The sequence below is a fragment of the Penicillium subrubescens genome (genome assembly GCF_028828155.1).
Source record: "Penicillium subrubescens strain IBT 31985 chromosome Unknown utg000010l_segment0_segment0, whole genome shotgun sequence".
In the NCBI taxonomy this organism is placed as follows: Eukaryota; Fungi; Ascomycota; class Eurotiomycetes; order Eurotiales; family Aspergillaceae; genus Penicillium; species Penicillium subrubescens.
The window spans coordinates 1,810,801-1,828,632 of record NW_026643160.1 but is presented as its reverse complement, the minus strand read 5'-3'; the positions used below and the strand labels follow the sequence as shown (position 1 = coordinate 1,828,632).

At 50.2% G+C, this 17,832-nt stretch overlaps 7 protein-coding genes across 7 annotated transcripts; 3 read left to right on the top strand and 4 right to left on the bottom strand.

Moving 5' to 3' along the window:
• Positions 1–1,821: 1,821 nt before the first annotated feature.
• N7473_011828 (HMG-box domain-containing protein) lies at positions 1,822–2,872 on the bottom strand (the record flags this gene model as incomplete). Its single annotated transcript, XM_057157767.1, has 3 exons — positions 1,822–1,929; positions 2,002–2,304; positions 2,363–2,872. 3 exons carry the CDS (start codon positions 2,870–2,872, stop codon positions 1,822–1,824), a joined length of 921 nt encoding a protein of 306 aa, XP_057003617.1.
• A 488-nt stretch (positions 2,873–3,360) lies between these two features.
• On the top strand, positions 3,361–7,093 carry N7473_011827 (uncharacterized protein; the record flags this gene model as incomplete). The annotated part of the gene is made up of 4 exons (XM_057157766.1): positions 3,361–3,504; positions 3,574–3,894; positions 3,955–6,748; positions 6,819–7,093. 4 exons carry the CDS (start codon positions 3,361–3,363, stop codon positions 7,091–7,093), a joined length of 3,534 nt encoding a protein of 1,177 aa, XP_057003616.1.
• Positions 7,094–7,431: 338 nt separating this feature from the next.
• Positions 7,432–7,889, bottom strand: N7473_011826 (uncharacterized protein; the record flags this gene model as incomplete). Its single annotated transcript, XM_057157765.1, has 2 exons — positions 7,432–7,593; positions 7,671–7,889. 2 exons carry the CDS (start codon positions 7,887–7,889, stop codon positions 7,432–7,434), a joined length of 381 nt encoding a protein of 126 aa, XP_057003615.1.
• A 1,356-nt stretch (positions 7,890–9,245) lies between these two features.
• On the top strand, positions 9,246–11,172 carry N7473_011825 (C2H2-type zinc finger protein; the record flags this gene model as incomplete). The annotated part of the gene is made up of 5 exons (XM_057157764.1): positions 9,246–10,536; positions 10,594–10,734; positions 10,784–10,860; positions 10,918–11,008; positions 11,066–11,172. 5 exons carry the CDS (start codon positions 9,246–9,248, stop codon positions 11,170–11,172), a joined length of 1,707 nt encoding a protein of 568 aa, XP_057003614.1.
• Positions 11,173–11,709: 537 nt separating this feature from the next.
• N7473_011824 (uncharacterized protein) lies at positions 11,710–12,357 on the bottom strand (the record flags this gene model as incomplete). Its single annotated transcript, XM_057157763.1, has 1 exon — positions 11,710–12,357. One exon carries the CDS (start codon positions 12,355–12,357, stop codon positions 11,710–11,712), a length of 648 nt encoding a protein of 215 aa, XP_057003613.1.
• Positions 12,358–12,952: 595 nt separating this feature from the next.
• On the bottom strand, positions 12,953–14,832 carry N7473_011823 (serine hydrolase domain-containing protein; the record flags this gene model as incomplete). Its single annotated transcript, XM_057157762.1, has 4 exons — positions 12,953–13,742; positions 13,807–14,068; positions 14,124–14,249; positions 14,304–14,832. The coding sequence occupies 4 exons, from the start codon at positions 14,830–14,832 to the stop codon at positions 12,953–12,955; spliced, it is 1,707 nt and encodes a 568-aa protein (XP_057003612.1).
• A 1,584-nt stretch (positions 14,833–16,416) lies between these two features.
• N7473_011822 (glycoside hydrolase family 7 protein) lies at positions 16,417–17,694 on the top strand (the record flags this gene model as incomplete). Its single annotated transcript, XM_057157761.1, has 1 exon — positions 16,417–17,694. One exon carries the CDS (start codon positions 16,417–16,419, stop codon positions 17,692–17,694), a length of 1,278 nt encoding a protein of 425 aa, XP_057003611.1.
• Positions 17,695–17,832: the final 138 nt, after the last annotated feature.

The following is a 17,832-nucleotide window of genomic DNA, read 5'->3' as shown; positions in this document are numbered from 1 at the left end:
GTTTTGCTCTATAATGTAGGAGCAGTCGCGCAGGATTCTCTCCCTTTCTTCAACCAGTTCTTCGCAATGGTAGTTCCAGTCACTCACTCACTCCTGTTCAAGGCGACCCGAGATAATACCAATACCGCGAGAAAGAAAAAAAAAAAAGCTGCCGAATCAGAGAAAAGAAAAAGGCTGGGACGAACGACAGCGGGTAATCCGTATACCTCGCAATTATTCCTCCCCCACGCAGAAGAAAAGAAGAGAAAACATAAAAGTTTTTAGAGCAGATTATGGTTTCTTATTTCGTGCAATTTTTACTGACCCATGTGCTCACCTATCGATCTCCTGCAACCACCAAAGCACCGCACATCCCACCAACCAGTTACAGTAGGCGATTAGGAGACCGTAGCGCACTGGCAGACTTGGTCACTCCTATAGTTCTGACTATGTACTCATGTACTGTACATCCCTTCCCCCATCATTCACTACGCACAGGCGGCGTTGCCCCCCCCCCAGCCTATCGATAACCCGAATCCCCCTCCACCAGCGCACGTCCAAAGCAGGGGGATCGGAGTCCCGCCTCGAGACTGGATGGTATACGCCTGCATCCTGCATTCTGCAACTCTTTTTTCCTTTACTCTGGGCATAGGGGTTGTACACTACCTAAGAGTAAACTCGAGGTACTCCGTACATCATATGCAAATATGCAAAACAAACAGTATTGTATTGATTGTGTACAAATTGCCCATTTCACGGCATCAAGCCAGGGATCAACTGGCCCCTCAATCCACGGTACACCTCGTGGGCTTGATGGGGAAAATCATACCATGACCATGGATGCCCGACGAACTAGTCCACGGGTAGGCCCGTCTGCATACAATCCAACTACAATGAGTGCAGCTTGCAGCCGAAATAGTGGAGAGAGCGAGGCTATTGTATAGAAATTAGGACTATGTATAGTCCCGTCGAATCTGGCGGCCCAACACACCTACATAGAAGTATCGCCACTTGAATACTTACAAATTTACATACAAAGTACTACATTACCACAATGTATTCACTGTACGTACTTCTAACCATCTGCACGGGACTAACATACCTCAGGCAGTCCCTCCTTCAACATATAAGAGCCGCTTCATGCTCTGGCAGCTGCAATCACAATTCCTTATTCCCAGAGCAACATATTTCTCCCCATAATAATCCTAGCATCCAGACTGGGCAGAAAACCAAGTTCAAACATTCTTTTACCCCCTAACCCCCCTCTGCAGGGAAAAAAGGGTCTGTTCTGTTTTGGCGCCCTGCACGCCAAAAAATGCATCGGTGGTTTTTCTCACCGCCACTTTGCACCGGAGGAAATCGTCCACCCAGTGCGGGGAGGGGGCTCCGCTGTGGAGGACTATGTGCCCTTGACTCATAAGCGTGACCATCGAGTTTGGGTAGAAGAGAGTGATGGAATGATCGAGAAGTTCCGGCCTAATTGTGGAGGAATACAGTGAATTGGTAGTGGTCGTGTCCACGTGAAGAGATGACTCAAGCCAATCATTCTCTGGTCTGCTGCCATCTACAATTGATAGGAAATTCTCGAATTGAGTGTGAAATGGGTGGCATTGGGTAAACAAACACAGTACAATGGCGCATGGACAATAAGCTACAATACAGTGACAAAGGAAAAGGGAATCGAGCGACATAGGGGGGATTTCGAAACAACACAAAGACATTGGAAGGCCATACCAATCCAGATCCAAACCCTTTTCCATCCCAACCAGTTCTAAACACCATGACCACTATCACAGAATACACAGGAGAGAGCTCCCTTAGGTATACACATGACTCGAGCATCTAGGTGGACGACGCCTTGGGCTTCGGCAGAGGTGCGTCCTCACCATACGCCTCTCGGTATTCCTCGCGATAGCGCTCTTGGTCACGCTCGGCCTTCTCAATGTAGGGCTGTAATTGTGGTCAGCCTGTCTCCTCCCTACAATCGTGCCATGCATTGAAGGATGAAAGGGAAATGCTTACCTGCTTCTCCAAATCGGTCAAACCCTTCCATTCCTCAGCGATCCGCAGCGCCGCATCCTTCACGGGGAGATGCTTGAAGTCGCTGCTATCATGGCGCTCCTTCAAGAAAAACATGTAGGTATTGAGGGGAGCCTTGACCAACCGCTCATCTTGGATACCATAGAACTTGGAATGGCCCAGTCGGCGGAGGTGTTTGCGAGCACTGTTTGCCTGTTTGATCTGAAGAGGCGTGTATTCCTTGAGCCATGCTGCATAGGAGGCTTCGTTGGCTGCTCGGTTTTCCTCGGCTTGGTTGACATATCGCTGTTGCAGTATATTAGCATGACATACTCCCAATTCAAAACATTCTGATTTGACATACGTCAGCCTCGGCCAGTCGCTGGGAGTTGACCAACTCAACAGCCTCCTTGAAAATCTCCGCCTGAGGGCGCGAAGGGTTCTGCTCCCGAACTTCCTTGAGCTTGGCCTGGGTAGCAATAGTGCGGGCCGTTTGGGCCAGCTTCTTTGGTGGTTGGAGAGCAGTCTCCTTGAGCTGTTTGACAAGCTCGCGGCTCTCCTTCTTCTCCTTGGCCTCCTTCTGCTTCTCCGTCAACCCGCGCTTGGGTTTCTTCTTCTCCGCTTTGGGCTTCTTGGTTGTTGACTTCTTGGTCGACTTTTTAGGACTAGCGGTTTCTGTCGCAAAGGATCGCGACTGTTGAGAAGTAACAGCAGAGATAGATCCGGCCAGCGGAGTCGAGAATCGGGAATTGGTGGCGAGAGAAAGACGGCGAAGCTGATTCTGCACTCCGATCACGCGAGTCTGGTGAGACAAGACATCGCCGAGGCGCAGGTGTCGCAGCACATTCGCGCGAGCGACCCGTTGGAGAGACATTGTCGGCGATTGTAAATTTAGCTGTATTGAAAGTACAAACAAAGAATTTGCCTGCTGATGTACTTGTAAATTGACCGAGGGAGAAGCACAGATGGAGGTGTGGAAGGGGTTCCTGACGCAAGCGGGTAGGGGAGGCTGGAGCCACTTGGGTACTTGGGCGGGCTAAACCAAACAGCCAAAACAGCGGGCGCAACAAGCATGTCTGAGCTTCGTTTGGGTCCTCGCCGTTTTGGGGTTAGTGCCATGTCAGGTGATATTTAAGATCCGCCCCCACGTGACAGCGATCACCCCAGTCGCAAAAAGCGTAGCACAGTAGGAGCCTCACTTCCAAGTTTCAGTGTATTATCTCCCGACGACCACGACGGTGCCACTGACCACTCTCGAACGAGATTTCATGGAAGCGCGGTGATCCTTTTTAGGCTCTTTGTGCTCTAACGTCCCGGTGCTCTTGAGTTTCAGTAATACTCACTCATCGTTGGCCTGTGACAATGGCTCGCCACGGGGATCCTCGCTCACCATCTCCTGTAGGCAGCACATACTCCTCGTCTCGCCGGAATCGCAGAGAGGATGATCGCTTCGACAGAAACAGACGGGATGAAGGACGGGGTTATCGCAGGTCCCGCAGCCCAGAGGTGGGTAACACTCGAACTTACAAGCTATCATCTTCAGCTTCATCTCTAACCCATTTCTCAACGATGCAGCGGCGTTATCGTGATCGCGACCACGGCCGTGACAGAGATGGCTATCGCCGCCGAGACCGATCGATAGACCGACGCGAAGAAGACAGTTACCGCCCCAACCGACGAGATCGGTCTCGCGAACGCCGACGGTCCAGAGACAGAGACGATGATCGCGATCATCGCCGCAGGAGTCGCGACAGAGATTATCGACCTAGGAAAGATGATTCACGCGACCGAGATCGCAGGCGCACAGATGATTCTGCTGATTTGAAGCACAAGGCTAGACGGGGTGACAGCCGTGACCGTGGCGCCATTGGACGGTCCAGATCCCGCACTCAAGAGGTACGTTCCCATGACCACCCCTTCACCAGCGGAACGCATGATGCTTATTACGTTCGGCAGCCATCCAAACCCACTACCCCTGCCCCGGCCCCCGCCGCCCAGACAGACGAGCAGAAAAAGGCCGAGCGACTGGCAAAACTTGAACTGTGGAAGGCGAAGCAAGCTGCTGAGCGGGAAAAGAAGCAACAAGAACAGGCCGCAGCCGGTGGTGGACGTGGCATTCTGGATGAGATTGATCGGAGATCTGGCTTGTCTCCTGCCGTGGGTTCGCCACAGGCTCCCGTGACACCGACCGACACGGCGTCCCCAGCACCTTATGCTGGCAAGTTCGACCCCAAGGCCATTGCGAAGAGTGCGGCCTCGAATGGGACGGCAGTCACACCAGCTGTACTTGGAATTGATGTCGCGGTTCCGCAGACCACAAAGGCTCCGGTGCGACCACTTGCAGCGCCTTCTGCCCCAGCATCCGCTCCCCTAAAAGCCAAAGGCAATGTGAGTGGATTTGGTCTCGGTTCCAAACTGGCTTTTGAGACCGATAAACCCTCGGCTACTCGAACTCTAGGCTTCGGTGAGGAAGAGTCAACTCGCAAGAAATTGGAGAGGCTTCCAACTCCCCCGCTCGATGACGGCAAGGACACCATTGTCGGTGCGGATGACGCCGGTGATGACGATGATGTCGATATGCAAGACGGTGACAACGAGGAAGAAGCTGCGGCTGCTGCGCGCGCAGCCGCCGAGCGACGCGAGGAGCGACTTCAAATTCAGCAATCCGAAATGAACGCCGATATCCACATGGAAGATGCTTCCAACCAGCAGGCCGAGTCTACCGAGATGGAGGTTGATGAAGATGTTGATCCTCTGGATGCATTCATGTCAGAGCTTGCAGATACCGCTCCCCCGAAAAAGAAGATTGGCGCAACTTACGCTAAGAAGAAGGCCACGCAACCCCAGGCAATGTTCAGCGACGATGACGATGTCGATCTCACAGCTGTCGGTGGCGAAGATGCAGACGACGTTCTCGCCATGGCAAGCAAGAAAAAGAAGAAGGAAATCCCGACAGTCGACCACGCAAAGGTCGAATACGAGCCATTCCGTAAAGACTTTTACAACGAGCCCTCACATCTTGCCGATATGACTGAAGAGGAAGTGGCAAATCTACGCCATGAGTTGGATGGCATCAAAGTACGTGGACAGGATATTCCCAAGCCTGTACAGAAATGGGCACAGTGCGGATTGGGCGTGCAAACCTTGGATGTTGTCGAGCGCCTGGGCTACGAGGGCCTCACATCTGTGCAAGCCCAAGCCATCCCCTGTATAATGTCCGGTCGTGACGTGATCGGTGTTGCCAAAACTGGTTCCGGAAAGACCATGGCCTTCCTTGTTCCCATGTTCCGGCATATTAAAGATCAACGGCCTCTGGGTAACATGGAAGGTCCTATTAGTCTGATCATGACACCGACTCGTGAGTTGGCTACGCAAATCCACAAAGATTGCAAGCCGTTCTTGAAGGCACTCGGTCTTCGCGCAGTCTGTGCCTACGGTGGTGCTCCCATCAAAGATCAAATTGCGGAGCTGAAGCGTGGCGCCGAGGTTGTTGTTTGCACTCCCGGTCGAATGATTGATCTACTCGCTGCAAACGGTGGCCGAGTAACGAATCTTCACCGTGTGACTTACGTGGTTCTCGACGAGGCTGACCGTATGTTCGACATGGGCTTCGAGCCTCAGGTCATGAAGATCTTGGCCAACGTTCGACCGGATCGCCAGACCGTTCTTTTCTCGGCTACATTCCCCCGTAACATGGAGGCATTGGCCAGAAAGTCACTCAAGAAGCCTATTGAGATTGTGGTCGGCGGCAGGAGTGTTGTTGCTCCTGAAATCACCCAGGTGGTTGAGGTGCGCAACGAAGATCAAAAATTCGTTCGCCTCTTGGAACTGCTGGGCAATCTGTACTCTGACGATGCAAATGAGGATGCGCGGGCGCTGATCTTTGTCGATCGTCAGGAGTCTGCCGATAACCTGCTGAAGGAGTTGATGCGAAAGGGCTACCCGTGCATGTCTATTCACGGCGGAAAGGATCAAATCGACCGTGATTCTACCATTGAAGACTTCAAGGCTGGTATCTTCCCCGTCCTTGTTGCCACCTCGGTTGCTGCCCGTGGTCTCGACGTGAAGCAGTTGAAGTTGGTTGTCAACTACGATGCACCAAATCACTTGGAAGACTACGTCCACCGCGCTGGTCGGACTGGCCGTGCCGGAAATACCGGTACTGCAGTAACGTTCCTCACAGACACCCAGGAGAGATACTCTGTGGACATCGCAAAGGCACTCAAGCAGAGTGGACAGGAGATTCCCGAGCCGGTTCAGAAGATGGTTGACAACTTCCTGGAGAAGGTCAAGGCTGGTAAAGAAAAGGCCAGCGCATCTGGCTTCGGTGGTAAAGGTCTGGAGCGTCTTGACCAGGAACGAGAGACTGCGCGTATGCGTGAGCGCCGAACATACAAGACGGGCGAGGAGGGTGAGGAAGATGAGGAGAAGGATGAGAAGGAGAAGAAGGCCGATGACGAACGCTTCAACAAGGCGCTCTCTGCGGTGCAGTCTGCCGCTGCTCCAGCACCAGCACTTCTCGTCGGTGTTCCCAAGGGTATTGATCTGGACGGCAAGATTACAGTTCACAAGACCGAGAAGGATCCCAATGCTGCCTCGAAGAACCCTCTGGACAAGGTTGGATCTGCCGTGGCCGATATCCACGCTCGTCTCAGTCGCGCCGGTGTGATGAGATCAGGTGTCCCCATCGACAATCGTGGACCAGATGCAGGCGCATTCCATGCTACATTGGAGATCAACGACTTTCCCCGTAAGTTTACTTTTACCCCTAAACTCCTGATTGTTCATGAACTCTTACTAACATTTTTTTCCATGAACAGAAAAAGCTCGTTGGGCCGTTACCAACCGCACGAATGTCGCCAAAATCCTGGAAGCCACGGCCACATCTATCACCACCAAGGGCAGTTTCTATGCCGCTGGCAAGGAGCCTGGTCCCAACGAGAACCCCAAGCTGTACATTCTGGTTGAGGGCGACACTGAGATTTCCGTCACCAACGCGATGCGTGAGCTCATGCGTCTGCTGAAGGAGGGTACCGTTGCCGCTGCTGATAGCGACGCGCGTGCGCCAGCCAGTGGACGTTACAGCGTTGTTTAGGACGAATTTCGGTGGGCAAGGATTAATGATTGCGCTTGTGGTAGCTTGTATGAGGCGGTTGTATCATAGCATGGAAATGTGAAGCTTCTTTCCGAAGGGTCTCTTTTCATTCCCAGATAGATAGACCAATGTGAAACAAGGGGCGCTGATAAAAAGCGTCCTCTGTCATGAACGAAATGGAAAAAATAAGATGTAATCCAAACTGATCAATATATGACCCTAAAAGCATCGCCAAGCTCAACGCTCAAGAAGAAAGGTCCCGTGAATATGCAAATCCCAAACGCCAGCAACAATTAAAGCGCCGACAGCTACAGCGCACAGGCATGTACTCAACATACTCAATTCCACTGTCTCGCCTCCTCCGCCCCATCCGCATCCCGCACGGCCCGCTCCGTCTGACTGACCTCATTCAAGGTCTGCGTCTGAGTCTTGGCCTTTTGCGCCGCGAGTTTAGTGCCCAGTTTCCCTTTGCTGGAGGCGGATGCAGCCTCAGCTCGTTTCTGCAAGAACTAGTTTTAGCCATTGATCCATTACAATACCAGTGTTCAAATCCATAGTTCTTAGAAGCACGACTCACCTGCGCAGCTATCGCAGCATTAGACCGCGCCTCATCACCACCCCCTTGTTGCGGGGAGGACTCGCCGAGTGTCCGCCCCGGACTACTTTGCCAATTCCCTTTGGCAGGAACTGAGGCGCGCGGTGCAGTCGATTGGCCAGCTGGCGGGGCACCGACGACTCGACCGGGGCCCGCGAAGGCCTCGGGCTCGTTGGAGGAGCGGGAGCAGATGTTACCCATGTTGCTTTTGTTTGTGAGTGGGGTAGGTAGGTATAATTAGATGCAGGCAGATAGCCTTTTGGTTTTAGTCTTGTGCGGGAAGATAGCAGGGCAGAAGAGGCCTCCGGAGGTAATTGCCGAGTTGTGGGCTTGAGGTGAGACCAGCTCTGGTATGCACCTGGCCAATTTAAAAGGTGGTTTGGTTGGGTTGGTGATTTGAACTGGCCAGCGCGGTGCATGTTGGAATTAGCGTTGCGATTGCGATAACGCGATAGCCGGGGATGATCCGGGGCACGTGGGGTTACGTCAGCATGTACTTTGTTTGCGACTGGGGAAATGGCCTAAGGTTAGACGTGAGTTGGGATAAATTTCATGTTAGTGTAGTCGCATTTCTCATGCGATAATCATCTCGCTTTTTCCGAGTCTTCAAATATTCTCACTGCTTTGATATGCCTTCATGCTAGGATACACCAAAGGCGGTATACACGGGCAGAGCTATGTGTGGGTCGAGGGGTCTTCCCTTAGTCATCGACCAAATCGTCCAGATGGAAAACGAACAAAAAGAACAAACTTCCAATTCCACGGCCAGACCACATCGGAATGCTGGGGAATATCTTCTCTCGCGTGGTCCATTACCCCTCGGCCACAACTTGAATAAGCCCAGCTATGTTCCCAACGAGACCCGCCTTAACTGCTTGCCAACGAGCACATTACCATTCGCCGGCAGATCATGACGCCTAACCCCCAAGGTCCCCATCCTCCATCTGCGTCCCCAAAGGTCCTCACGAGAGTTCTGACCGTCCGCATAGGCTGCTAGCAAACCCCCCTAAACGAATCGCCCACATTTTCGACTCCCTCGCATATTCGCAAAGTCAAAATATTGCCTTGAATACATATCCTCGCCCGCGACATCTCACAAGGTCCTCGCTGCTCCCTGTTGAAATCTTGTGCTGCATGACGATCGTTCGCCAATTTCTCCGATTGCGTCGGTGATCCCCCGGTCAACGTTGTACACTCTCCTTGCCCACGGGCTTAGCATATGACACAATTGTGAGACTATTTGCAATTTACTGGCGCTTGGACCAGCGCTTGTGGAAATTCTACAGCGAAAACGGGTACTTCGTGGAGGGAATACGACGGCATTGAAACTTTTGCCGGTTACGTGATTTACTTTTGTCGAGGTAATATCGTTCTTGGCGGCCAACAAGTCTACCTGCGGTCGCATACTTTCCTAGGTCTCTCGGCTATTCCTCTTTGACCCTGGTTCCCCATCTCGGCGGGACGATATCGGATCCTGAGGTTTCTTTGCCGTACCAGAACGGACCCTTATCTTTCCTTTTTATTCCCCGTGGTCGTTCGCCCTGAACCGTGCCCAACATGACATCCCAACCCCAAGTAGGCGACTTCTGCCTTGAGTGCCGCTGGGAGGATTTACATATCGATACCAAGGCCCCTGAGGATTCCTCAGTCCCTCCATGCGAGCCCCAATGGGATTGCACTGATGTTGAGCATCATACATCGCTGGCTCGATGTGAGGTTGACGAGACCTGCTGTGATGAAGACGCCTGTGCCGATGACTGCCATATAGACTGTGGGTCAATCTGTGACGGCTTCGTGGATTGCGACGCCTCGACCGTGTGCTCCGTTGCGAATTGCGACGAAGACCATTGCGAGAGCACGGACCCCGTCTGCTTCGAGGATCACTGTTGTGACAGTACTGCCGACCAAGATTGCACGTTTGAGTCTATTTTCGGACTGACAACGCCGCTGTCGCTGGATACCTCTAGTATCCTACCGTCGGCCGCGATGGGCCATCATCCTGTCGGCGAACTCGGGAAACCCGCAGAATATACCTTGCCAAACATGATTGATCCATGCTATCAGTACGACTTCCTCTCCTCGTACCAGGCTCACGCAACCCATTGTGATGAGAATGTCCCCAACCACCTCGGATGTCAGGACTTCCGGAAAGATTGGGAGGGCATGCTCACGCATCAACACCAACCAATTCCTCAACCAGCAGATGTAAACCCAGCAGATGTCTTTCACATGCTTGGAATGTGCTCTGATTTTGCTGTCTGCCACGACCAAAACCTCCCCACACATCATCATCATCACCCACACCAACAACCTGACCTTAATACCATCGAGCAACCAAAAGAAGATCCTTTGAACTGTTTCCACACGGGGCACCATCATGTCCACAGCGAATTTAAAAACCCTAATGACCTCGACATTCACGTCCACGGCCCTCATCGGAACCACCACCGCTGCCGAGCCCATCACCACCACACTCATCCCTACTCCCCCTATTCGCGCCACTCCAGGTCCAGCGTTAGCTCGCACTTCATGTCAAGTCCGAGAGAGACACCTCCACCTCTAGAAAGAGACATCTCGTCAGTGTTGACCACACCAGAATTCTCTGCTGAGGATAACGAGTTGCACGTCTGCAAGTGGGTAACGTCGATTCACGGGATTCAAGCTCCCTGCGGCGCTACATTTGCGGATTCTGGCGCTCTTCAAGATCACCTTGTTTCCGCGCATATGAATACCGTTGATGGTGCGAAGGGTAATGGATACTATTGCTGCTGGCAAGGATGTCACCGTCCGGATGAACCTTTTTCACAAAAGTCGAAGCTTCAAGGCCATTTCCTGACACATAGTAATTGTGAGATTCCCACTGGTTATTCGAGAATTCGCATCACGCTAATCAATGATGAATTAGATAAAAACTTCAAGTGCTCTGTCTGTGGAAAGACCTTCGCCAGACAAGCAACCTTGGATCGCCACGAGCGCAGCCATCGTGGAGACAAACCATACAAGTGCAAAGACTGCGGGAAAACTTTCACCGATAGTAGCGAGCTGAGTATGTTCTTTCGCCCCTCTATATCTGTGTCGATTACTAATGACCTCAGAAACGCATTCGCGAACTCATACCGGCGAAAAGCCATTCAAATGCACTTATCCTGGATGCAAATTCGAGACTGGCGATGTGAGTATTCCAGATTGAAATTCTTGCGATAAGTTCGATCCCTAACAAACTCGACAGTCATCAAACATGTCCAGTCATAGGCTCACTCACGGCGAACGGAAACACAAATGTCATTACCCCGGCTGCACAAAAAGCTTTACTAGGCCTGGTATGTACGCCTGCTTGTTTCTCTAGTGACTTACGCTGACTCGCGTCTCCGCTTCAGACCAATTGAAACGCCACCAACGGACAACACACAAATCAGACATAACCTCAACACTCCCATCCCCTAGCCCCGACCATTTTACTCTATCTTCTTTCGCTGTTGTTTAACGAACCACCTGTCAAGAACTCGGATATTATACCCGACTATTATGTTTTTCACGACCTTGCGGCCTACGGCGGCGCTAAGGCGCAGCTCATCCTTCCTTGGATGGAAGGCAATTCAAAGGAAATTTGTGATGCCCCATGGAATTTCCCCCGGTGACTGGCGTTCTGATGATACGAAAATAAAACCAATCATTGATGCTGTCTGGACTCTGCTTCTCCGGACATATTATTACCAAATTTAATCTCTCACTGTTTAGTGCGGTGTGGCTCAGTGATGGTAGTTTATGGCTGAATCTAGTGCGGCGAGGAATTTCGCGCCTATCACTTCATTTTGATAGAATCATAATCGAATTGAATCCATGGTTAAAAACAATTCTAATTGTATTTACTGCAGTAGGATAATATTATCTTGACTATCTGACAGATGCTTGATAGCACTGAGTGATATATCAATCCGCCATCCATGGTAAACCCAAGTCTTAAACCCCCCCCTATGATACAAAACCCACATCTATCCCTCAACAACCCAGTAGGTACTCCCTACTCAGCATGAGCCCTCTCCTCAAGAACCTCAACCGCATTCCTCAACTCTCTAATCCGCTGCCCAACCCTCCTCCTAACCTCATCACGCACGTCTTTCCCAACATCCTCCGGATTAAAATTCGTCTCAACGACAGTTCTATCCTCCCCGGACCCATTCTCTCCCTCTCCTTCATTCCCAGCCAATCTAACACCACTATCAACATCCTCGCCCGGCCGAGCCGTGTACAAATGATACGCGGCGCAGAGCTGGTTCAACGCATCGCGCGCAGATTCGCGGTCCGACGCGGCGTAGATTGTTGCACCGTCTGTGCTGTCGGTGGCTATTTCGAATTCGTCTTTGGCGATTTCGTAGAGGTCTTGGATTTCTTCGATTAGGAGGTCTGCTGTTGGTTTGCGGGGTGTGCTTGAGTATGCTCTGGTCAGGAGTGGTTGTGGGTTTTGGATTGTGAGGGTTTGGAATTGAATAGAAGGGCGTGTAGTTTGGGCATTGCTTTTTCTGGTGCTATTTCTGCCAGTGTCCTTGGCCAGGGCGCTAGAAAGAGCGCGAGATGGTGCGGTGATGCGGGTAAATCGGGCTGATTGTAGGCTGCGGAGGCGGCGGAGGCACAGGGCAGGCGTGCCGGCGCGAAGAGAGATGTATACCATGTTTGAAAGGGTAGATATTTGCAATTGAGGAATAAAGACTGGGTATTAGAGAGCTGTTCAGTTTCTGCAAAGGTATTTGAGGAATGGACATCTCGGAGCATCTTGGTGGCCCCGGCCTCGGAGCTACCGATGACGTAGGGTCACGTGGCGATAAGAAGTATTGCTATATGGTTTGTACTGGCTGGGGTTTGTTTGAAAGTATCATTCGTTAATTTTGTGGAATAGAATAGTTGATTTGTTGGAGACTCGTTGAAATTGGTTTGGGTACATCAGTAAGAGTTTGCTCATTAACCTTATTGGAGAATTTCTGACGTTGCCTTCGAAGCTGTTAGTTAAATGAGCACAACATGGGATTCCATCTTCTCAATTGCTCAGTTGGTTTTTCAACTCTAGGATTGAGCTGTAGCAATCGTATGGCGGCTTTCAAATTTTCAGATCATAAAATAATTGTAATTTTGATCAAGATTAGAGTAAAGGGGGTAATAGTACAGAGTGACCCGCCCTCCTGCAGTGAGTCACAAAATTAGGTTCTTATAAACAGATGCGCTGCTCGTCAAGCAATGGAAAGACGTTCCATCGGAAGTAAAAGTATCATCTAGACCTTTGGAAGCGTAATGCGCAGCGCACGAGGAGTAACGCTGACCACATCACCCTCCTTGTTCAAATTGAACTCAAATTCCGGCATACCGACATTCCCATAGATATAGGAATCAAGCTCGAGCCAAGTAAGGCAGGCGGAAAGCATAGGTCCAGATGTTGTTTGTTCGCTCAGACCTTGAATGACTGCTGAAAATGAAACTCGGCCGGGACTTTTGAGACTGGTAGGTTGCAGACGCATACTAAGCAGAGAAGGGGTGTCCTGCAGCCCCGCTTTAGCTGCAAAGGCTTGACCCATGTTCACGGAATTGCTGATCCATTCTGTAATCTTCAATCCTGGTTCATCATCCGTAACAAGAGTGATTGACGAGTTGGAGATACCATCCTCCAGGGCATATGTCCCTGCGAACCTCTGGCCGGCCTGATTCTTGGCCATCTGCTCGAAGGCAGGAACCATAATGTCGACAACCTGCTCACTCAGCTTCAATGGTAATGAAAAGCTACCGTTGCCCGCGGTAAGAATCGCGAAGCCGGCATTGTGGTCTGGAGATAATGCCATGATGGAATTATACATTCCGATATTTCCAGCTTTGGTGTAGAGGTCGACAAGACGAGGCTCGTTAAAGGACATGATCTCCCATGGGTGTCCCACGGAGACTTGTAAAGATGCAGTATGGGTTGCCGGCTTCAGCCATCGTCTCGTCATGGCGGGGCTAACTAGAGTATTGGCTAGAATGGCGCGGCCAAGCGTGGAAATGTCTTTTGGTGAAGAGTAGATACCACCAGCGCTGATACTGCATTAGCAAGTCCTTACTCAGTTTTCTCAGAGAGAAAGGAAAATCCAGAACTTACGGAATTGCATCTCCAATATCCAGATTAAATTGACTGGAAGTCAGATCCGAGGGGACTACCGCCAAAGTTGGATTAGGCATGCTGTGACTAGAACGGGACAGGCTAAGGGGCTCGATAATACGCTCCCTGAGAATCTCATGGAAGGGCTTCTGAGCGATTGCTTCTAATGCATAGCCCAGAATCTGGTAGCCGGCATTTGAGTACAGCGGCGTAGAAGAAGTTGCCGCAATTGGCTGAGTATCAAGAATTCCGTTAAAAAACTCTGCATAGCTGTCAGTCAGCAAATCCATAGACACCATCTGACTCGATAAACTCACGTTGCCTGTTGCATGGTGGAAACGGAGCATTTCCACATGGTAGTCGCTCAGACTTGGGCAGCGATGGCAATCCCATTCTAGAAAGAGCCTGGGGAGGGGCCATTGCTGCCAAATCCATGAAAGCATCTGCAAGATACAGTCAGTAGAGAATTAGAAAAAATCAGATGGTGCGTAACCCACAATCCCTTGGAATACCAGCCTGGTGGCTAGCAAGTTCACCAATCGTTACTTCATCCCAGTTCACATATTCGATCTGATCAATCTGCTGGGAGCTGTTGTAGGGGCTTCGCAGCTCGGGCACATATTTGGATACTGGCTCTTCGAAATGTTTGGTGCCATTGAAGGTCATGTATAGCAACATGGTCCATAATTTCGAGATACTCCCAACACGAAATATAGTATTTTCGTCCACTTCCCGCACTCCGACGGATCCATTTCGCACCGAATGATCCGTGTGGGAAAGGCCATAAGCAGTGTATGAATCACTTCCACTGAATATTTGCACGGATATTGAGTTGCCAGCCAGTTCGCCAGATTCAATGGCTTGTTTTATTTGTGCAGTCAAATTTTGTGTTGCTGCGATGAATGTTGGGTCCCTGCCGATCTCTGTGGGAGCTGGGAAGGCTGGCCCGAGGATAGGACAGGCATTTGGTTTGGCCGTGACATACGCGCCCAAAGAAAGTAATGACAACAAGCATAAAGAATACATTGTTAAACTTCCGATATCTTCTGAAGTTTTTCAGAAGGAAGATTTCACCCAGACTCCTAATGAAGGGCCGAGTCGCGTACTTATAAGATAGCATTCCTAACCCTCTGGTCCCAAATTTTTGACAGCGGCATGGACATACGAGCCTTGAACGCGAAAAAGATCGCAAGAATCCAGTGACAGGTACATCTTAAGCTGTGAACCACATTTCCTTGGTTTGGCATATTACTTAGTGACTTGGCTCCCAAACTACATGCTCTCGACTGGGGCTCTGGTCTACAGCACCTCAACAGCGCTCAGGTACGTATACAGGTAATTTGCGTAACGTCCAATATTTTGAGAAACAACTCACCTTACCTCTAATTGAATAGTTCTTTTTCTCTCTAGTGGTGATTAACTAGGGATTTCGTAGTGTTTACGCCAGCCTTATTCCCAGACATCGAACTACGGCGAATTTTCACAATTCCTCACTCGGGCGCAACACGAAATCCATGTGGGTAAATCTCGGTCAACAAAATTTTTTTGCCTAGGTATCACGACCCTAGAAAGGCATTGATTATGCTCCTTCATCGTTGAATCCCTTGAGTGGAGAAACCGGCCAGTTGTTCGTGTTTCTGTGCCTACCCAGGGTTCAAGCGTTGGGATAATTGATCACTGATTTAACTACTCCCATTACTACGTCGATCCGTCTGATCAGTCAATCCCTTTTTGCAATGGATAGATATGGAAATCGAAAATATACCCTTACGGTTAGTGTACTCAACTGTCGGCAAAATTCAGGCTGAAATGGCAGGGACAAGAACCAGGGGGAGCACTTGTTAGAACTTGGCGCCCTTTCCCCCCTCTCTTCTCCTGCGGGGGATGCCATGCCAAGCGCGATATGGGGTTGAATAAACGTGTAAACATGTTATTTGTCCTCTCTAACCCTTGGGAAATTTCTACAAGCGCCTTTTTCATCTGTGTAGAATCTTGACGTTGATTGCTACACATGGGGTGTGCAGCGAGAACTATATAATCACTCGACCACGCTGAGGTTCAGGATAGGAGAATTCTTTCACCAGATGCAAAAATTACGGTACCTTCCAAATTTCTAACATTTGCTCTAGCATTGAAATGATCTACAGCCACAGCTTACAGAATTGTAATAGATGTCCTCTCTGAAAGTAGTTAGGTGGTGGACCCTGAGGCGGAAATGGGTGGATCTACTCCGTACGCGTTTTAAGGCGGCTAAATTCTTCAGGGGCATCCCGAAATGCGGGGGGAAGGAGAAGTAAACAGATCCTCGTTTCGGTCATTCCTCCATTCATCATGCTGAGACGCCTTTAGTCGGAGTATTGGCCCGTAATTTTTAAAGGATAGCGCATTTTTTTCCCTCGTGATGGGCCACTTGAAGACAGGCTCTATTCGAGCTAATGCCCCTTTTTCATTAACTTGAAACTGTCATCCAAAAGACTATTTACCCGCAAGCTAGAGGTTTAGCTATCGAAACCGTGCATTAGCCTCATATTCATCATCCATGATCTATATAATGATCTGAATTCTTCAACTCAAATCAACACTTCAATTATCCCCAATGCGATTAACATCATGACTCGAAGTCTTCTGGTCGCCGTCGCGGTCCTGGCCCAGCTAGCTGCTGCGCAACGAATTGGGTCAATTCCCGAAGTTCACCCGAAGCTGCAAACATGGAGATGCAGCACAAAAGGGGGCTGTGTGAAGCAAGATACCTCAGTCGTCTTGGATGCTTTATCGCACCCACTGCATCAAGTCGGAAACAGCAGCGTCTCTTGTGGAGACGGGAGTAATGGATTAAATCCAAACCTTTGCTCGACTGAAGAATCGTGCGCTAAAAACTGCGAGCTGGATGGAGTCGACTATGCATCTCACGGAGTGACTACCAAAGGGGATAATCTGATTCTCCATCAGTATTTGAAGTCCAATGGGGCTATCTCCTCCGTATCGCCTCGAGTGTACTTGCTCGACGAAAGTGGGAAGAACTATGACATGCTCAAACTCTTGAACCAAGAGCTGAGTTTTGACGTGGATGTGTCTTCCCTGGTGTGCGGAATGAATGGCGCCCTTTACCTCTCGGAGATGCTCAAATCTGGTGGTCGGAGCAAGCTCAACCCTGCTGGCGCACAATATGGTACAGGATACTGCGATGCACAGTGCTTTACGAACATCCCCTGGATCAACGGTGTGGCCAACGTTAATTCGTCTGGTACATGCTGCAACGAGATGGATATTTGGGAAGCCAATGCTCGTTCTACTAGCTATACGCCACACGCCTGCGATATCACTGGTCTCTATGAGTGCAGTGGCGATGAATGTGGGGGCAGTGGTGTCTGCGACAAGTCTGGTTGCAGTTTCAACTCATATGCACTGGGTGCACACGACTATTATGGATATCGGAAGAAGGTCGACACTACCAAGCGCTTCACCGTGGTGACACAATTTGTGACCGATGACAATACTTCGCGAGGCACACTGTCACAAATTCGAAGACTGTATGTGCAAAATGGAAAAGTGATTCAGAATGCCGTTGTCAACGTATCCGGCAGCGAGATCAATTCAATCACCGATGGGTACTGCGCAGAATCCGCCAGCTTTTTCCAGGAAAAGGGCGGCCTCAAGCAAATGGGCAAAGCGATTGGTCGTGGAATGGTTCTGATATTTAGTATTTGGAATGACTCCGGATCCTTCATGAACTGGTTGGATAGTGGGAGTGCCGGACCGTGCAATAGCACCGAAGGTGATCCCGCACTTATCCAGGCCCAGCATCCAGAGACTTCGGTGACTTTTTCGAATATCAAGTGGGGAGATATTGGATCTACCTACTCACGTTTGGACATCGATATTGAATGAAAACTGGTGGCATTTTCTTCGCAATGCTTTCTTTTAGCGATCAATAACTATTTCCCTCGCCATATTCCCAATTCCATTCCCATGCCAGAAGGTTTTCAACATTAATGAGCGTATGCAGTTCGGGTAATCATCAAAACA